Source organism: Zeus faber (genome assembly GCF_960531495.2).
Source record: "Zeus faber genome assembly, chromosome: 4".
NCBI classification, from domain to species: Eukaryota; Metazoa; Chordata; class Actinopteri; order Zeiformes; family Zeidae; genus Zeus; species Zeus faber.
This window is the reverse complement of record NC_137191.1, coordinates 21732840-21751046: the sequence shown is the minus strand read 5'-3', so window position 1 is coordinate 21751046 and position 18207 is coordinate 21732840. Positions and strand designations below refer to the sequence as shown.

Below are 18207 nucleotides of genomic sequence, written 5' to 3'. Positions count from 1 at the left end.
TACACGTCAGTTGTAAGATCTGAACGACGCATACTTTCACTTCTCCATTCACCTCCAGTACAGGAAGTACTTATGCTTTGCCTTTCAGGGGCGAGCCTTCGAGTTCCTCGCGCACCCGTTCAGTGTCTCTCTCGCCCCGTGGTTCACAAAATAAGTGGAAGCGATGTAGGCACTGCTACGCCAGCAGGGGGTGGGAGTGTACAACTGCCTGGACGAATGGCTCAGCAGCCATTGCCAGGAAGGAGCAAGACAAGCGGCCAGATTAACTCTTTCTCACCTGTGTCTGGGCTTCGTTGTCAACATGGAGAAAAGTGTATTGACTTCGAGCCAACACACCCCTTTTCTGGGCATGGCATTGGACTGGTTCCTGCCTATGGTCCGCCTATCCCCAGCCATGGATCAGGCAATCAAGTCATGTGCGTCACAGTTCAGACCCAGACTATCAGTGACGTCACTTTTGTGTTGAAAACTACTGGGCATGATGGCATCAGTGGCGCTACCCCTCGGCATGCTGCAAGCCAGGTGCTCTAAGGGTAGTATGCGACCAAGCGTTTCCACCCAGTGAAGGACAAGCACCACGGGGTGATGGTTTCACCGAGGTGCAAGGGGGCCTTGTTGGTTTGGAGAATTGCACGGTTCCTTCATGCCGGATCCGCACTGGGGAGCATTTCATATCGCTCCACCATCACCACGGATGCATTTACCACGGGGTGGGGATTCATCTACAATTCCGAAACAGCCAACGTTGTTCGAGCTGCACACGGGGCTATAAGCCCTTCAGCATTCTTGGCAGCTCCCCCCCTGGCGAGGCCTACTCACACAGGTGCATGGAATAATTTGCTGTCTGGGCCTATGCCGTCTTCGAGCCTGGTGCCTGAGAGGGAGAAGCTCCTTGCTTTTGGCCTCTCAGATTCTGTTTTTGCCACTCTACAGAGCCCCAGGGTGCCCTCTGTGTGCTCCCAGTGAGAACAGCGGTGACACGCCCCCTCCGAATGCACTACAGGGCTAATATTGCAGTTCCTGCAGGAACTGTTTCCTGAGGGGAAAGCAGCCGCTACACTAAAGGTCTCTGGTAGCAATTTCCACGTCGTGGGCTTGGATGGCTTCACAGCAGGCAGTCACCCACTTGTGTCTCGCTTTATGGCAGGCATATGACGCCTACACCCAGCCTGGGCATCCGTAATCTCTTCTTGGGACTTATTGGTAGTCTTGCGGCCTCTGTTAGGGCCTCCGTCCGAGCCCCTACACATCGCAAATAACAAGACCGTTTCTCTGAAGACGGCCTTGCTGCTGGCGCTCGCCTCGGCGAAACGGGTAGGCGAGCTGCAGGCATTTTCAGTCCACCCATCTTGCATACAGTTCGTGGGTGGAGGTGATGCTGGTCATGGTCAACACTTCCTTCACCCGCACGTCATTACCACTCCGTTTCGGAGTCAGGTCATTGAGTTAGCGGCCTTCAGGTCATTGAGTTAGCGGCCTTCTCACCACACACTTAAGTATCCTTTTTTTCACTTGGGTATGTAAAAATAAAAAACAGGTACTCCTCACTTAACAACCGAGTTCCGTTCCTAGGACCAGGTCGGTAAGCGAATTGGTCGATAAGACAGGACCTATGTTATTTCACGCTAAGAAAAGGCGTGGTGATTGCGAAAGCTAGTGTAGTGAATACTAACAGACTGATACTGAGACTGAGAAGGGTGATGAGATGAGATGTATACAGTGTATAGAGTATATATACTATATATAGTATATATAATATACATAGTATATATAGTGTATATAGTATATATTGTGTATATATAGTGTATATAGTGTATATAGTATATACAGTATAGTATATATAGTGTAGTTCCACGTTGCTGGAACGAGCTGCCAAAAATGACCAGAGCGGGGACCTCCCTCTCTGTCTTTAAGAAGAACTTGAAGACCCAGCTCTTCAGTGAGTACCTCCTGTCCTAACCTACAATTACTTAGCACTACCTAGCAGTATTTATTGTTACACTAATGTTGTTGTTACACTAATCTCTGTCGCAATGTAGCTTGAATGTTATTCTCCCTTGTAAGTCGCTTTGGATAAAAGCGTCTGCTAAATGACTAAATGTAAATGTAAATGTAAATATATAGTACATATAGTGTATAAAGTATATATAGTATATGTAGTGTATATAACTATCTATATAAAGGGTGATGCACGATGAGATGCTTGATGCTGAGACGCCACGCACACAGCGCTCACGCCGCAGTATTGTACTAGTTGGAGAGCTGGTTGTAAGTCCAAAACGGTCGTTAGGCAGGTAAGGAGTACCTGTACCAGCAAATAAATAACATCAATAGAATAAAACCTAAGTGTGAGTAATAAGTGTTGACAACTGTGCAATATATGTAAAATAATTTTCTGAAATTATTTATGGAAATAATCCGCTAATGGAAATAACTCCATTGAAGCTTTGACATGCACAACATTTGGGTGACTACGGCACTAACCCCTGTTCACATATTTTACTCAAAAGTGCATTTCTACTCAAAGAACTCAAAACCATTTGGACAAAATGTTCAATCAGTTTCAGTCACAGTTTTCCGAATCCACGCACTCCTCCCCCGATGAAGGCCCCTAGCAGCTTGCTTTTATATTTTTTATGTGATTTTTTGATGCCTATGTTTTAGTGAACATTGACATTAAGATTGCATTCCTTGTGAGTGCCTCGGATCACCTTAAGTTTCTCTGACACTGGCACATTTTTTTTTTTAGAGCGAAGGAGACGCCAAGATGCTTTCTATCTATCTATCTATCTATCTATCTATCTATCTATCTATCTATCTATCTATCTATCTATCTATCTATCTATCTATCTATCTATCTATCTATCTATCTATCTATCTATCTATCTATCTATCTATCTATCTATCTATCTATCTATCTATCTATCTATCTATCTATCTATCCAACCATCTAGTTTCTTAAATCACTCTATCAATGAATTGCTCATATTCTCATCAACAGTATAACCTCTCCCTCTTTCCCCCCTGATGGAGGGAAAACAAAGGAGTTATTTCCAGGTCCGCATTATGCCCACGATGTGCTCTTCTAAAGTCTCGTCTACAGTGTAATTACCACCGATCAGGATTTTAAAAGGTGACCTGCTCTTGTAAGGCAGCTAATTACCTCAGCAACTGCCTGTTGATTGGGGGGTAGGGGTTACCGTAGCGACAATAACCCCCTATCAGGAGTGGAACACATCACAGCCTGGCCCCCGTGCTCTTACAGAGTGGTGGTGGGTGATAAGCTCCTAATGTTGTATGCATGAGATAAGATAAGGTAAGATAAGATGGTACTTAATTCATCCCCAGGAGGGAATTTAGGAGGGTACAGCAGCTCAGTAAGGGAACGTGATACAGGGATAAAATAAGGTAGTTGTTTATATATATATATACATATAGATATACATTTTTTATATATATATTGTATTATTATATATATTATTATATTATTATTATTATATTATATTACTATATATTATTTTATATATATATATATATACACACAGTATGTATATATATAATAAAAACATAATAACGATTGTATCTGGAGAGGCATGCTCCAGCCTCTACAGGTTTGATGGTGGATGAGTGGTGGGAAATAAGTCAAAGTCCTACTTCTTAAAGCTTTAAGTAAATGTAATTACTGCTGGGAACCTCGTCCAAGTGCACCCTGCAGAGTTCACAGGAGAAGTTCCAAGAGTTTGTGGCATTAGCAGAAGTATATAGGCTAAACATAAAGGCGTGCTTTAGGAGTTTGGGGTCGTCTTACTGACTATGCCCTTAGTTTCATACAATACATGATGTGTTGTTGAGAAAAAATAATGAGCAGTTTACAGTATGAATCTTTGTATGAGAGTCATGGGAAGCAGAAAGGGAGTGAGAAGGGGAGTGAGAATGGAACGCAAAAACTGTTGCACTTGGCTTCTCTTAACAATTAAAATTTCTGTGGAAACAAAGGGAGTATAGTACTGCCTTCGGGAGATGAAGGATCTTATCTTTTCACACAAACTGGAGAATAGCAGATGTAGCGTGACTAGGTAAAAGGTCATTTGCAGATATCTTCTTCAATCTTCATCAGTCCTCCACCGCCCTCCGGTCCAACTGTGTGTCCAAACTCTGGGAGCATTGGTGTGGAAATGGATCCACAGAGAGTGAGACCTCCCGTCCCCCCGAGGCCACCTCCCCTCATGGTTAGGTGTCAAATGGTTTGGGCATGCTTCAAGTGGAGTGCCACGGCTACAACACAAAACAAAACATATAATCATTTACACACACACACACAAAAACTCTCTCCGTCTCTCTCTCTCAAAAAAAAATTAAATATATATATATATACCCACCTATGAATTCTCTCCCCATCTTGCAGGAACCACGGCGCTGTATCTCTTCCTGCTCATGCACCCGTCTATCTCCAGCAACTTCCCCAGCCCCAAGACCTACGAGGAGGTCCAGTTCTTCAATACCAACAACTACCACAAAGGAATAGACTGGTACGCACACACAGAGATTAATTACTACTTCTATTAATTACCTAATCCCTTTTTTGTGCAATATTTGTTATTAATTTGTATTTTTTGTTTCTATTTTCAAATTGTATTATTATTTATTCTTTTTTATGGCATAAATTATGTAAGCCTATTAATAGTAATTATTATTATTATTATTATTATTATTAATAATAATAATAATAATAATAATAATAATTTTCAGCTACCACATTCCATATCAACTCAACAAAAATATACCAGGACACATCCAGTATGTCGAAAGAAATCAACTCCAAAAATGAGTCTATTTGTCCTGTAACGCAGGGAAATTGGTGTCGACGCAACATTTAAAAAGATGTATAGTTCTGTACTTAAACGCATCTAAGAGAGAGTAGGAGAGGGGAGAGTAGTCAACAAATATCAATAACATTTTCTAAATGGTTCCTTTTAAAACTAAAGGAAAACCGTAAACGATGCCATAACAGAGCCATCCAGCATGCACAATGACAGCTGGTTCGTTTCCTTTAGTTGGCCGTAAGAAACTAAACGGCCCAAATTCCAAGCATGGATCAGCATCGCATCGTGTCGGAAAAAACAACGGATAAGTGACGGAATCCGTCGACTTTGAGACAGGCGTCCTACTGTGAAGGACGACAGCGTTTTTCCATAAAGGCAAATTGTTCTTTACGGCGTATTGAGCTATTCATGTGTGTTTGCTTGTACTTGTTCTTGTGAGTGTGTATTAATTAGCTTCTTTCTCTCCGTGTCTGTCAGAGCATGTGAAGTGGAGAGGGGGTAATTTAAGCTTCAGCGAGGGGCTCGATTAGCTTTCTGCCGCTTCTGTCTGCTCTATTGGCCCTCGCGGGATGCCATTGTTTCCCCCAAAAAACACAGACACCTGACGGATACTGTCGTCATTTGGTACAATAAGCCTTTTTTTTTGTCAGCTGGAACGCCTAGTCGGCCATGTTCCTCTCAGTAAGGGGGGGGGGGGGACAGAAACAAGGTAAAATGTGGATTTTATAGTGGTTCACGCACATTGGTACAAAATGTGGCTCATGTTCAACAGGTCTTTTCACGTATTCCATTGTATTTCGAAAATCGGTAGTTCTGAGTCAGTAGTTCTGAGTCGGTATTTCCGAGTCAGCAGTTTGCACCTCCGTGCTGAAGGTGTTCTGTTGCTTCACTGAGTTTGGGAAAACTTGAAGTTTTTTTTTGTGTCTGTTTGGCATGAATTCTACAAGCTACCTCCGAGCTAAATTCCAACATGGAAATCCTTTGCGCGTTTCTACGTCGAAGGTCGGGTTTTTCAGAGTTCCGACAATCGAATGCAGCATTCATGAGTTGCTGGCGATGGAACTTCCAAACTGACTGTCAGAAGAAGTAACACCTCATCCACAATTCTTCCGTCAACGGTAAATAGTATCAATAGTAAAAAATGATTAGACCATATCCATTCAAATGCTCTTGTATTATAGGTTACATTTGAACTTCTTAAGGACAGTAGTACCATGAAAAGTAAATCGAAGTTAATATTTTGCAACGTGCGATATGTGTATTTTCCCAGGTACATGGAGTTTTTCCCAGTGCCGTCCAACGTGAGCACAGACCTGCTGTTTGAGAAGAGCGCAAACTATTTCCCTTCAGAAGACACCGCTCGGCGCTCTGCTGCGCTGCTGCCCAAAGCCAAGATCATCACCCTGCTCATCAACCCCTCGGACCGGGCCTACAGCTGGTACCAGGTACAAAACACATCTCTTTAGTATCTAGACTGTACATACATACACCAGGGCCAGACACTAACATTCACTGTCAACCATGCAGGTTGGCGAGACAAAATTTGAATTTGAATCATTTCATAATTGGAGTGATAATCGATAATAATTGATTGAATAATAATTGTTTTTTATATATTTTAATGTTGTCAATTGATCATTGTTAATTTTTAGGTTAATTTGGGGTTTTCATTGCCAAATATTTATATTTCTTTGTTAATTTTTAGGTTTGTTATATATTGCCATGTGTATTCTATTCTGTGTTATTATAATACCTTATTATTATTTCCTAGTGTGTGTATTGTTATTATTATTATTATTATTATTATTATTATTATTATTGTTATCTATATCTATTGGGGGTGTCACGATTCGATTTGAGTTTCGATTTTAAGGTCGCGATTCGATTTGATTCTTGATTTAAACATATATTAACATATATTTTTGACAGCTTCTATTTTCGACTATTAAGTCCTTATTTGTAAAGAAGAACACTTGTTTCTCAATTAGTAACTTGTATTTGAATATAAAAAAAATTATAAATAGTAACAAAAATATGCAAATATTTAACACACCTAAACAGTTTAAACAGAGCTTGAGCAAAGCAAGACTAGAATAATAAATGCTAAGTTACTTCTTACACTACTTTTAAGTAACTTACCAAAATGAGGTAAAATGGATGCTATTTTTGCCAAAGGGGAACGCTGATAGTAAAAGGAAAATCACTACCTGCAGCTCTTTGTAATATTCAAATTCTATTCGAATTTCGTTCCTGCAACCCAACTGACGCATCATTTTTTGCCAGATTCTACTCAAATTCTACTAAAAAATTCCTGCGTCCCTATTGCCAGGTGGGCCCCACCCGCCGATGCAGTGTGTGTTGAGCTGTGTCGACTCCGCGGAAGGCGCCGCACAGCCCCAGCGCACACCGCATTTGTTTACCGGTGGAATCGTGGATCGCCCGTGGCGACCATTTTGGACAATATTAAACACAAAAATACGGGGAGAATCGCAAACCTGCTTGTGATTTTTTGAAGTTCGAATTTGAACGCTCATTAAGACCGATTTTTCAATTTTCGAATCGGAATCTTGAGATTCCATCTATCTATCTATCTATCTATCTATCGATAGATTGATATATTGTCGAGTATCTTGTAAATATTATTTTAACTAATTCTGTGGCGTGGGTGACTTGTCGTTTATTTTTAAGTAGATCACTGCTCCTGGATGAATCTCATTCTCACTTTCTTAAAATACGTACGTCCATTCTGTGCACATTTAGTTTTGTCCTTGGATGTCATTTAGAGACTCTTCCCAGACAAGAGCTTATTTCTCCTCCTGCGCTCTAAACCTGATTATTGTCAGTATCGTGTCATAGAATTGCATTTTTCAACAAATACTAAAGAGTATTTTACTATCACCCCGTCAGGGGGTTATTTTGCGATAATAACCGTCTGGCTATAGATTATCCCTCACGTATTCAACATTCATTCCTGGAAGGGTATCAAAACATTGTCTGGATTATGTACCTCTGTGTGGAACTGTTGACAAGTTAAAGTCCTGGTTGTGTTTTATCTCAGCATCAGAGGGCTCACGAGGACGCCGCCGCTCTTCGCTTCACCTTCTTTGACGTGATCAGCGCCAAGCGGGGAGCGACGGCCGAGCTTCGATCGCTGCAGAACCGCTGCCTCACGCCGGGGCTGTACGCCACACACATGGAGAGGTGGCTAACTCACTACCCCGCTAACCAGGTAACACACACACACACACACACACACATGCACGCACGCACGTACTCTCTCTCTCTGTCCCACACACACCTATGTATATACCGGTTGCACACATGCATGCCTTCACACGCACACACACATACACACACAAAAGTACATTTATTGCATATGTGTATCTGTGTGTGTGCGTGCGTGCGTATGTGTGTGTGTGTGTGTGTGTGTGTGTGTGTGTGTGTGTGTGCGTGTGTGCGTGTGTGCGTGTGCGTGCTTGCGTGCAGCTTCTGATCATCGACGGCCAGCAGTTGAGAGCCGATCCAGCTGCAGTCATGGATGAAGTTCAGAAGTTTCTGGGAGTCATTCACCATTTTAACTACTCCCAGGCCCTCACGTAAGTCCTCTCTCTCTCTCTCTCTCTCTCTCTCTCTCTCTCTCTCTCTCTCTCTCTCTCTCTCTCTCTCTTTCGCTGTCTTTCTCTCTCCCGCTCCCTTTGCCTCGCTATCTTTCTCCCCATCTCTCATCATCTTCCTCTCCCTACCTCCCTGACTCTGTTATTCCCTTTCCCCGTATTCCCTCAGGTCTCACAGCAAAGGCACCTTCCAAGCCAAGCTATATAAAGTAGTGAGACGTGCACTGTAATGTAGCGGGGCTCACAATTCTGCATGCAGCCCGCTGGTCCATTAATAGAGCTGCCTCGCTATCTGTCAGTGCCAAAAACATGCGCTGAAACGCAGCGGTGGGGTCGGAGTTCGCTGCAACTTAGCTATTTCCAACTAAAATATAAAATGTCGTTTTGATTATTTGGTTTAAAATCACTTCAGGTAGTGTTGAAGAATCCCATTGTGTGACGAATGGAACTTTGCTCTTTAGAAACCATTTAAGATAAAATAAGATGGCGTAACACTTTATTAATACTGGGCAGGAAAATTATAAAAGAATAGAATTCTAATAAAATATATGTGTTTTTCACATCTATAAATAGAACTTAAGAGGTAGTAGAACGATGCTAATAAGTGGACCCAATGTTTGCAGGAGGCAGTTATGCTAAATTAAAGCACAAATAGTTTAGAACAGCAATGTTGGTTTGCAATAATCTGAGTTATAGTACTGGTAAATGTGCTTGTATAATGAATATGTGTATACACATGTATAAATCTTAGATCTTTCTTTATTCTGATGAGACTGTGTTCTTAAGCCTTAAAATAACAGCAATCCTAATAATAGCAGTTATAATAAGGACAATAATACAAAGTTGTTACCATTTGCTCTTGTCTTAGAAAGTAGAAGAAAATGCATGTGTGCTATCTTGTATTCCTTTGTCGCAAATGCAACGTTTTCCGTCGCTGAGACCCCCCGAACAGGCTCTCGAACATCAGCTCTAATCCCAGTGAAGGAGCAAAATAAACAGCCCTCTAATGACCTTGGATCATTTCCAGTTACACTGATGATGCCTGTTTAAGAATAAGCAAAGTAGTAGGAGGCAGGGCTTGGTATTGGTACTCAAAAAAAAAGACTATTTGTGTGGTTCCTGTCGCAGCCAATCACGTGTGACGTGTGTTTGTAGCTGCTCACGACAGCAGCAGCTACAAACCAGCCAATCACCGCAAGGGTATCTGAAGGAGTTGGCGGTTCAGCCTGCCGAGATGCCACCTAGACGATCAAAAGTATGGCCATGCTACACGCCTGTGGAGTGAAGCGGTGGCATTCTACACAACTGGTATTGGTACTGGTATGGTGTTTTTTAAACAATACCCAGCCCTAGTAGGAGTTGCATCTTCGGCCCGCCACTCATCAGGATGCGATCTGCCTCCGAAACACCTCAAACATCCAGGACCCTCAACCTGAGGCGGCGATGGAAAGAAAAAATAAGAAAGAAACGGGCGATCGGCTCCATCTGGAATCCCCCAAAACAACCCCCCTCGCACACTTACTCACAAACAACTTGGCAGAGCGGGTTTTGACAGTGCAATAAGGGAGGTGGGTGCGTGTATGGTTGTGTGTGTGTGTGTGTGTGTGTGTGTGTGTGTGTGTGTGTGTGTGTGTGTCTTCCTAGTGCACACGTGGGAAGATTGAGTTACACAAAAGCCTAATTTACCCTTCTTCTCATTCTTCTGACATGACAGCACTCTGACAGATCCACAGCGTTGAAGTTTTTTTTTTGTTTTTTGTTTCTTCTTTTTCGACTCTCCTCTCCTCTCTTCTCTCATTCCTGTCAGGAGAGAAGTTGAGGAGAGAGAGAGAGAAAAAGAGAAGCTCTTCACTGTCAGAAATGTATTTAAATTGAAAGTCGCTCTTCTGGTGTTGACCTCAATCACTTTTGTTTTGGCCGCCGACTTATCAGCAGCGTTGAGCATATTTACATTCACGGCTCTTGTCCTCTTGCTGGCTCCGTCCCACTTCCTCAACCTCACTTTATTCTCTCTCCCTCTCTCTCCCTCTCTCTCTCTCTCCCTCTCTCTCTCTCTCTCTCTCTCTCTCTCTCTCTTCAGGTTTGACCCCCAGAAGGGGTTCTGGTGTCAGCTGCTGGAAGGGGGACGGACCAAGTGTTTGGGGAAAAGCAAAGGGAGGAAGTATCCCCCCATGGAGCCAGAGGTGCGACCACAAAGCACACTACGATGCAGTACACTGAAGTTTTCAATACATAGTAGGGCTGGCCCCTGAAAATCGACGAGTCGAATCATCATTCGGAAACCCATCAGTCGACTGAGATTCCTGAAGTCGAGCGGTCCTTTTTTTTTTTTTTCTTTCAGTCAGTGTGCATTACGAAACAAAGGATAAAACAGATGGAAAACGGACGCAAACAACACGGCTCTCCGTGCGCCCTGATCGCCGTGCGCCTTTCCTCCAAACAAAACAACTAAAAACCGTGTGGGGTCTGCGCATAACGCATGGAGAGGGAGTGATCGGGGGAGAGAGTGACGGCGAAAGTGTCCCCAGTACGCATGGTTTCGTTCCATACCGTTCCATACGCGCTTGTTTCGTTCCATAAGCAGACGTAAAATAAAATGACCTACGTCTAAACTAAAACACACTGTTTTGGCGCGCCCATCACGGGCGCCCTGGCACTGGCGTGCGCATCGCCGTTGGCGCATCGTCGGTACCGTCGGAGAGGGAGACAGGTGAGCAAAATGTGCCCTAAACGCTCCCTCTCCGTGCCCCCCCCCCCCCTCGGGATAGGCGATGCCTATCTCGCCTATCGGAAGAGCCGAGCTGTCCCCCCACATCCAGCAACCCCCCTAACCCCGGGCCGCCGCCGCTGACGACAAACAGTCGAATATTCACATCGAACAGGGAATCAGATTCGACTGACAAAATTCTGAGTCGGGTGCAGCCCTCACACAAAGTAGAACGTAGGGCTTTTCCCCCTCCTATGTTGGTCTGAAATGACATACGAGCTAAAGGAATTTTAAGGAGGGCTACGACCAGCCATACCGTTCCGTTAGGGTCAGAGCTGCCGCATTTCCGAGTTTTCGCTACCTGACTGTCTTCAGGCTTCATGATGACGTCCTCCAAACTTCCTGTCAGAGCCTATAGAAGTTATGCTCTCAGCTTTTATTCAAAGTGTCGGTATTCCAATTGAGGACATCTGTGTTGTTTTCCGGGCTGCCATAGAAAACGAATGAGTGAGAAAATAATAGAGAACAGCACAATAGCAAATACTGCCAAATATAATATATATGTAATATAGTTTCCGCTAGTATTCTGAATAATACACATGAATGGCGCATTATCCCTTGTGATCATGATTATCAAATGACTCGGTTGAAAAGCTGTGAATGTAAAAAAAAAAACGTTCATTTTTAAAAATCTTTAATGTTGACCAGAAAATAATAGATGATATCATGTCTTATCTTATATAATACACTTCTGGTCAACATGGAATATATTTTTGAAGCTAAAAGTGGGCTTATTAGAGTTGTATTGTAGTAGAATTGTTTGTTTGTTTATGATAGTATATTATTATGTATATAATGTTTATTATAGTATATATTATTCGTAATATTCTTTTAGTGATACTGCTTCTTTCATATGCTTGAGACATTTTTTGGAGCCAAAGATTTTCCATCACTTAAAAAAGTAGCTCCAACGCATCAAAAAGTATGGAATTGTGGAATTCATTAGGTTTTCTTTCTACACTCATTTATTTATTTTCATTAGTATTTGCAATTTCTCTTGAGGGATTTGGAGGGGATGAGACAAAATGGCACTGTGAAAAAGTTAAAAACCAAATAAAAAAACAAAACAACAAAAAAAAACTCAAAAAAAACAAAAGCAGCCTCCTGAATGACTGCTGCATTATAGAAAACAGTCAGCGACATCTCAGTCGCTGCCGCCAAATTTCCCACAGGACTTGGCGGCGGCGTGGAAACTGTCAGCCAATCAGGAGCAGCCAGGAAGTTACAACCTAATTATGGGGATTCAATACTGACACAAGACCCTGGAGAGAGAAGTGTCGGGAGGAGAACAAGATTAGGAGGGAGGTGGGGAGGGAGGTGGGGAGGGAGGGGGAAAGAGGTGCACTGAATCCAATCCATAAATCTTTGTCTTGGCCACTGATTCAGCCGAGAAGGGTACGATGAAAAAATAATTACACATATGCTTACAAAGGAACGCTCGCACACACACGCACACACACGCACGCACACACACACACACACACACACACACACACACACACACGCCACACACTCACACAAACAACAACAATACAACGACACAGGGACATACAGGGTTCCACACAGGGCCTGCAAGTTTCTAGTCCATGATCCATGTTGTAGTTCATGGTCAATGGTCCATCGTGTCGTCCATGTCATAGTCCATGGACTGGTACAGGCCTTCGTGCAAGCTAATTTACGTTTTTTTTTTAGTTTTTTTAAATTTCCCCCACCCAGCTGCTTGGGCCACCACGCGCACGTACACACACACACACACACACACACACACGCATAATGCAGGTCTACGTGCACAACTGGAAAAAGTGTCCTTCTCTTGTCCATTTGTTCATAGTTCCATGGCTTCCGAGGCCCAAACCACCGATTGGAGAGAAATAAACTAATCTGAAGACGACGGCACATGATTCATTGCTTTTTCCTCCCCCCCCCCCCCACTCTCTCTCTCTCTCTCTCCCCCTCTTTCTCCCCCTCTTTCTCTCACTCTCCTCTCCCCTAAACCCGTTGCTATCTTTCCTCCCTATCTCCCGAACGTTCATCCTATTATCTTCTGTTACTATTTCGTCCTCCCTCCATCTTGCCCTTCTTTCCCTTTTCCTTGCAACACATCATCCCTCTCTCATTGCTTTGCCCCCCCCCATCGCGCTCTTTCTCCGCTCACACCATCTTTCTTTTCTTATCCCTTATATCTTTGTCTGTTCCCTCTCTGCTACCGTATTCCTTTTTTACCTCTCTCTCTCTCTCTCTCTCTCTCTCTCTCTCTCTATCTCTCCCTCCCTCCTCTGCCTTCCCTTTCTTTCTCACTCTTTTTCTCCCTCCCCCCTCTCTCTCTCTTTCTTTTCTTATCCTGTTGCCTCTATATTTTGTTGCTTTCTCCATGCTTCTCTTTTTTTATTTTTATTTTTATTTTTACCCCTCACTCGCCCCCTCCTCTCTGTTCACGCAATCTTTTGTTTCTTATCCCTTTGCCTCCATCTTCCATCTGTCTCTCTGCTACCATATTCTCTATTTACGCCGCTCCCCGTCCTCCCTCCCTCTCTCTCTCTCTCTCTCTCTCTCTCTCTCCCCCTCTCTTTCCCCGCCTCTCCAGGCCCGGGCCTATCTCTCTCGGTACTACAGGGAACACAATATAGAGCTGTCAAAGCTGCTGCACCGCCTGGGACAGCCCCTCCCGTCCTGGCTGCGAGAAGAGCTGCAGAAGGTCAGCACCATTAAAACGCCGCAGAGTTCCCGTCCCGCGTGGGTTCCGCTGTCAGCCGCCGTTAACGTGATCAGCGATTCGCGATCAATAATTAATATGTTAACTGGATTAGGAAAAAAAAAACAAACAAAACAATCTTTATCTTTGTAAACTCGCGCAAACTTATAGACCGGCACGGTAAGGACTTACGGTTCCAGCGAGCGGTGTCCGGTGTCTCTGCGTTTACTGTGTGTGCACATCAGTATATTTAAATATCTCAGAGGAATAGTTTGGATTTTTTTTTTAGTTCCCGTTTTCTGTAGGTAGCTTTTCCCGCAGCAGGTTCTCCATGTATGCTCAGTTTGTGGATTTGCCCCCCATACTTGCATTGAACTCCTGATGGAGGGATGCAGCCACACATCCAGTTTGGAGGAACAAATCCTTGTACCTTTGCTCTCTGTGACCGTAGCACTGTCGATTATAACATTCCAAACAATCCAAACTATTCCGTCACGCAAGGTTTTGCTGCATAGATTCTTTCCAACATTGCATTTCAGATGGGCTGTGGCTGGGGGAACGGTGCATTCCTGCAGTATTATATATTTTTTTTCCCCCCACCTCCTTGCTTCCCTCTTCTTTCCCTCTATTCCTCTCCCGCTCTTGCTCTCTTTCTCAAGGTCAGATAACCTTGGAACCCGAAAGCCAGGGTTAAAGGTCACGGGGGCTGGGGAGAGGGGGGGGGGGGGGGGGCGGTAGAGCCAGACCCACGGACACGCGCCCCCTTTGGCCCTGTCATCAACCCCACGAGGCCGAAGCCGAGGGCTGACGACCCGGATGAAGCGCTTTACAGGGAGCAGACGAGACCAAAGCATCAAGGCGACAAGGGAATGGAGAGATGGATGGACGGATGGATGAATGGAGGGATAAATGGAGGGATGGATGGACGGATGGACGGATGGATGATGGACAGATGGATGGAGGGATGGATGGTGGGACGGACGGCTGGAGGGAGGGATGGACGGACTAATGGACAGTGAGGATGGATGAAAGTGAGGAAGTGGAATCTACCCAACGAGATCAATGTCGACCGAACGAAGAAGAGTTGAATCGGACAAAGAGCGTGAGGCCTTTCCCGAACTCTAACCTGGACACTTGGTGGAATTCCTCCGTGGAATCTTTTTTTTTTCCCTCCGGCAGTGACTCTGTGACGGTTACCATTTGTTTTCGTTTTCTTTGCGTTTACCTTTTTAATTTATGACGCCAGAGCAGCGCTGGTCAGCTGCGCCTGGCTTCCATTTTAGGCGAGACTTTGCACTACCTTCTGCCCCCTTGTGCTTCCCCCTACGAAGGGGCGCGTCGTGTGGACTTGGTTTTAGTTTCGGTTTGAGACCCTCAGAGCGAGCGTGGGGGGCTCACGCGACGTCACGGTACATTGCATTATGTCGTGTCGCGCTTTTGTCCAAAGTGCTTTCAAATAAGTACCTTTGCCACGAGTAGCCGAACCAACCCAACGTCACGAGTCCGAGTTGGCAAAGCCTTCAATGAGAACGTCGTCGGCGGAGTCCAACGTCCAGCGGCTTTTTCGGTTCCTCCATCGCTTGGAAAGAGTGCAGACTCAGGGTGGGCAACAATGCTGTTGTTTTTCTTTTGTAGGTTTGGATCTTTATATTATAACTATTATTTTTTTAAGTGAAGCTAGAGTTGCAGCCTTTTTTTCCTATACGTGCTGTTACGGTAGACGTGTTTACCCGCTGGAGAGGTGGAAAGGTCGACCGGAAAGAGGAAGGAAGGCGTCCTGCCCTTCGTCATCATTTCCTTTGAAACGATGGACCAAGAAGAAGACGGACTTTTCAACGTGACGAAGGAATCGGACAAAACTCAACACACACACAAGCACACACACACACACACACACACACACACACACACACACACACACTTTTACATGACACACCTATTTCCTATAGTCTTTATCTAGTACCGGAATCCCTGGTTTGAACTCCAAAAAGCAGCCACTGTAACCACGGCGAGGTTAGTTTGGGGTGGTTTTTTAGTAATACCTCAGTTGAGTTTCAGCCCTCCTGCTCCCTCCTCACCACCCCCCCCCCCCCACACCCCCCTTTTTACGAATCCAGTGGCCTATCTTGTTTAGCATCAGTTGGAATGCCAGAAAAAGAAAAAGTAAATGTCAACCACAAAAACAAGAATAAAGGAGATGCACCATGATAACAAGCACAAAATGTGTTTGTGTGGCGGTTGTTTTTTTTGTGTTGTGTTTCGTTTGGGGCGGTCTTATCTTGTTTGTTGTTTTACTGGAGAGCAGGCAGACACATGTGCAGACAATTAAACCAATATTCCCGAACAGCTCTGACGTGTATGGATACACAATGTGAAAGGCTGCTTGTCAGTCTGCGGGAACCAGAAAACGCTGCTCTACTTAGCCAAGGCAGCGATTGGTTGGCTACTGTTGGATCCGACGTCTTTGGGTGGGTGTGATGGGAGCGATACAATGAGCATCCATTGGCCATTGGCATTGGTGGTGCATGGCTTATCCAAAATAGATAATCAAATTGAAATCATTTGATTATCAATTTACATATATTCTCAATATTGACTCAATCAAATACCACAATATACAGTATTTAATGAATACCTTGATATCAATAATTTGGGTGGAGCCGTTGATTAGAACAGCTAGAACAGTCGATGAACTTAAGAAAAGTGCATTACTTTACTGTAATACCACATGTAGCCACATGATATTACGATCACCAAAATCCCAAACGATATCTAGTTTTCTATCACAATATCGATATCATGACAAAATGATCGCCCAGCCCTGATCTATAAATACTCCATCAAAATAAAGTGGGGTTTATTGTTTCAGTGTTGTAAATCTGAAGATACTTTGTAAGACGTGATGAAAGTGTAATGCATTCAATTAAATTGAATCCATTTATATTATCACAGTGTTGAACCCCAGGAGGCAGCATCTTCACTGCTTTAATAATTAATATGAATAAGATGTATATGACATAGTGTAACTTTTCAGCATTCGAAAACCAACACACACTAACAATCAAAGTAGTCATTGTACCATTTGATTCCTGCACATTAATAAGTTTATATATATATATATATATATATATATATATATATATATATATATTAAAGAAAGAATGTTGCCTTAGTCTGTATGTTAATCTCTTGATTTACCCCTCAAATGCTGTTTTTAGACTGTTTTTTCCACTCTTCATTACTCCTCATATAGCCCCCTGCAGAAATAATAAACATGAATAGTTATTTTAGAGAAGCACAGAAAACATTCTCATCTCTCTCTCATCTGGGCTATTTTCAATGTGTGTTAAAAAAAAAAAATTTAATTAAAATGTAAAAAAAAACTAAGGAATGTGATCCTGATATCACCGGACATTCAAGGCCTCTGGAGAAAAGCAGAGATTAAAATAAAATTTAAAATAGAATGAACGGTAAAAGAAGGTGTGGAGCAATCAGAAAAAATGACCCCAAAAATTGAAAATTCACAGCTTCCTATACAGTTGCTGATGTAACTGTGTGCTGTGTTCCTATTTCAAAGGAAATAAATAAATGGCTCCACGGCTGTCAGAAGCAGTTGAGTAAGCTGCCCACAAATACAACGTCACCCAGGGATGTTCTTTATGAAAATGTTCTTTTCGGCAAAAAGCTACAGAAAACTGCTGCAGCGAGAAAGACACAAGTAATGTGACAATCAGTGGAGGTGTTGCAATGGACTGTTTTTGACAATGACTTGTGATAAAAGAAGTGAAACCGCGAGCTATAATGAAACCGTCTGCTATTATTAGCAGTGATAGTATAAAGAAAAGGCAAGCATCGTCTGCAAACGTTGACATGTCTTTCCATTGTTGCAGTCATTTCTCATCCATTTTGACTCTTCTCCCAGTCCTACCAACACAACAAGACATGCGTTATGAACATGAACTCAACTTGCGAAAAACACATAATTCCAAGTGTTTTTTTTCCATGTTCTTGTGTTATGGTCATGGTGCACAAAAAAACTAAAAATAAAATAGGCCACTGTCATGATTGTACAAAGGTTCTACAGCCCAAGAACTAAACTGTGAACCGCCTCAACGCTCTCTGCAGAACTCTCCCAGTGCCTCATTTGCACTTCTAAATGATTGTGCATTTTCTTAAATTGTGCCAAAGATTGATTCTTTCACTCCGGGCCTCGACGGTGAAAATCATGCTGCTTTTATTTGGATTTTTGTTCTTCATTTTTTGCCCACCGCCCACTAAATTATGCATATAAAACGAAGGCTCACAAAACTG

General features: G+C 43.3%; 1 protein-coding gene across 1 annotated transcript in view; it reads left to right on the top strand.

Annotated features, from left to right (window-relative positions):
• The window catches only part of ndst3 (N-deacetylase/N-sulfotransferase (heparan glucosaminyl) 3), a gene marked incomplete at its 3' end in the record, with an annotated part of 79159 nt that overhangs the window by 60508 nt on the left and 444 nt on the right, over window positions 1-18207 (top strand). The window contains exons 9-15 of the mRNA XM_079999484.1: window positions 4406-4529; window positions 6094-6268; window positions 7882-8052; window positions 8310-8419; window positions 10518-10620; window positions 13789-13899; window positions 15617-15733. Of these exons, the coding sequence (XP_079855610.1) occupies window positions 4406-4529; window positions 6094-6268; window positions 7882-8052; window positions 8310-8419; window positions 10518-10620; window positions 13789-13899; window positions 15617-15733 (911 nt within the window). The remainder of the gene's footprint in view (window positions 1-4405; window positions 4530-6093; window positions 6269-7881; window positions 8053-8309; window positions 8420-10517; window positions 10621-13788; window positions 13900-15616; window positions 15734-18207) is intronic.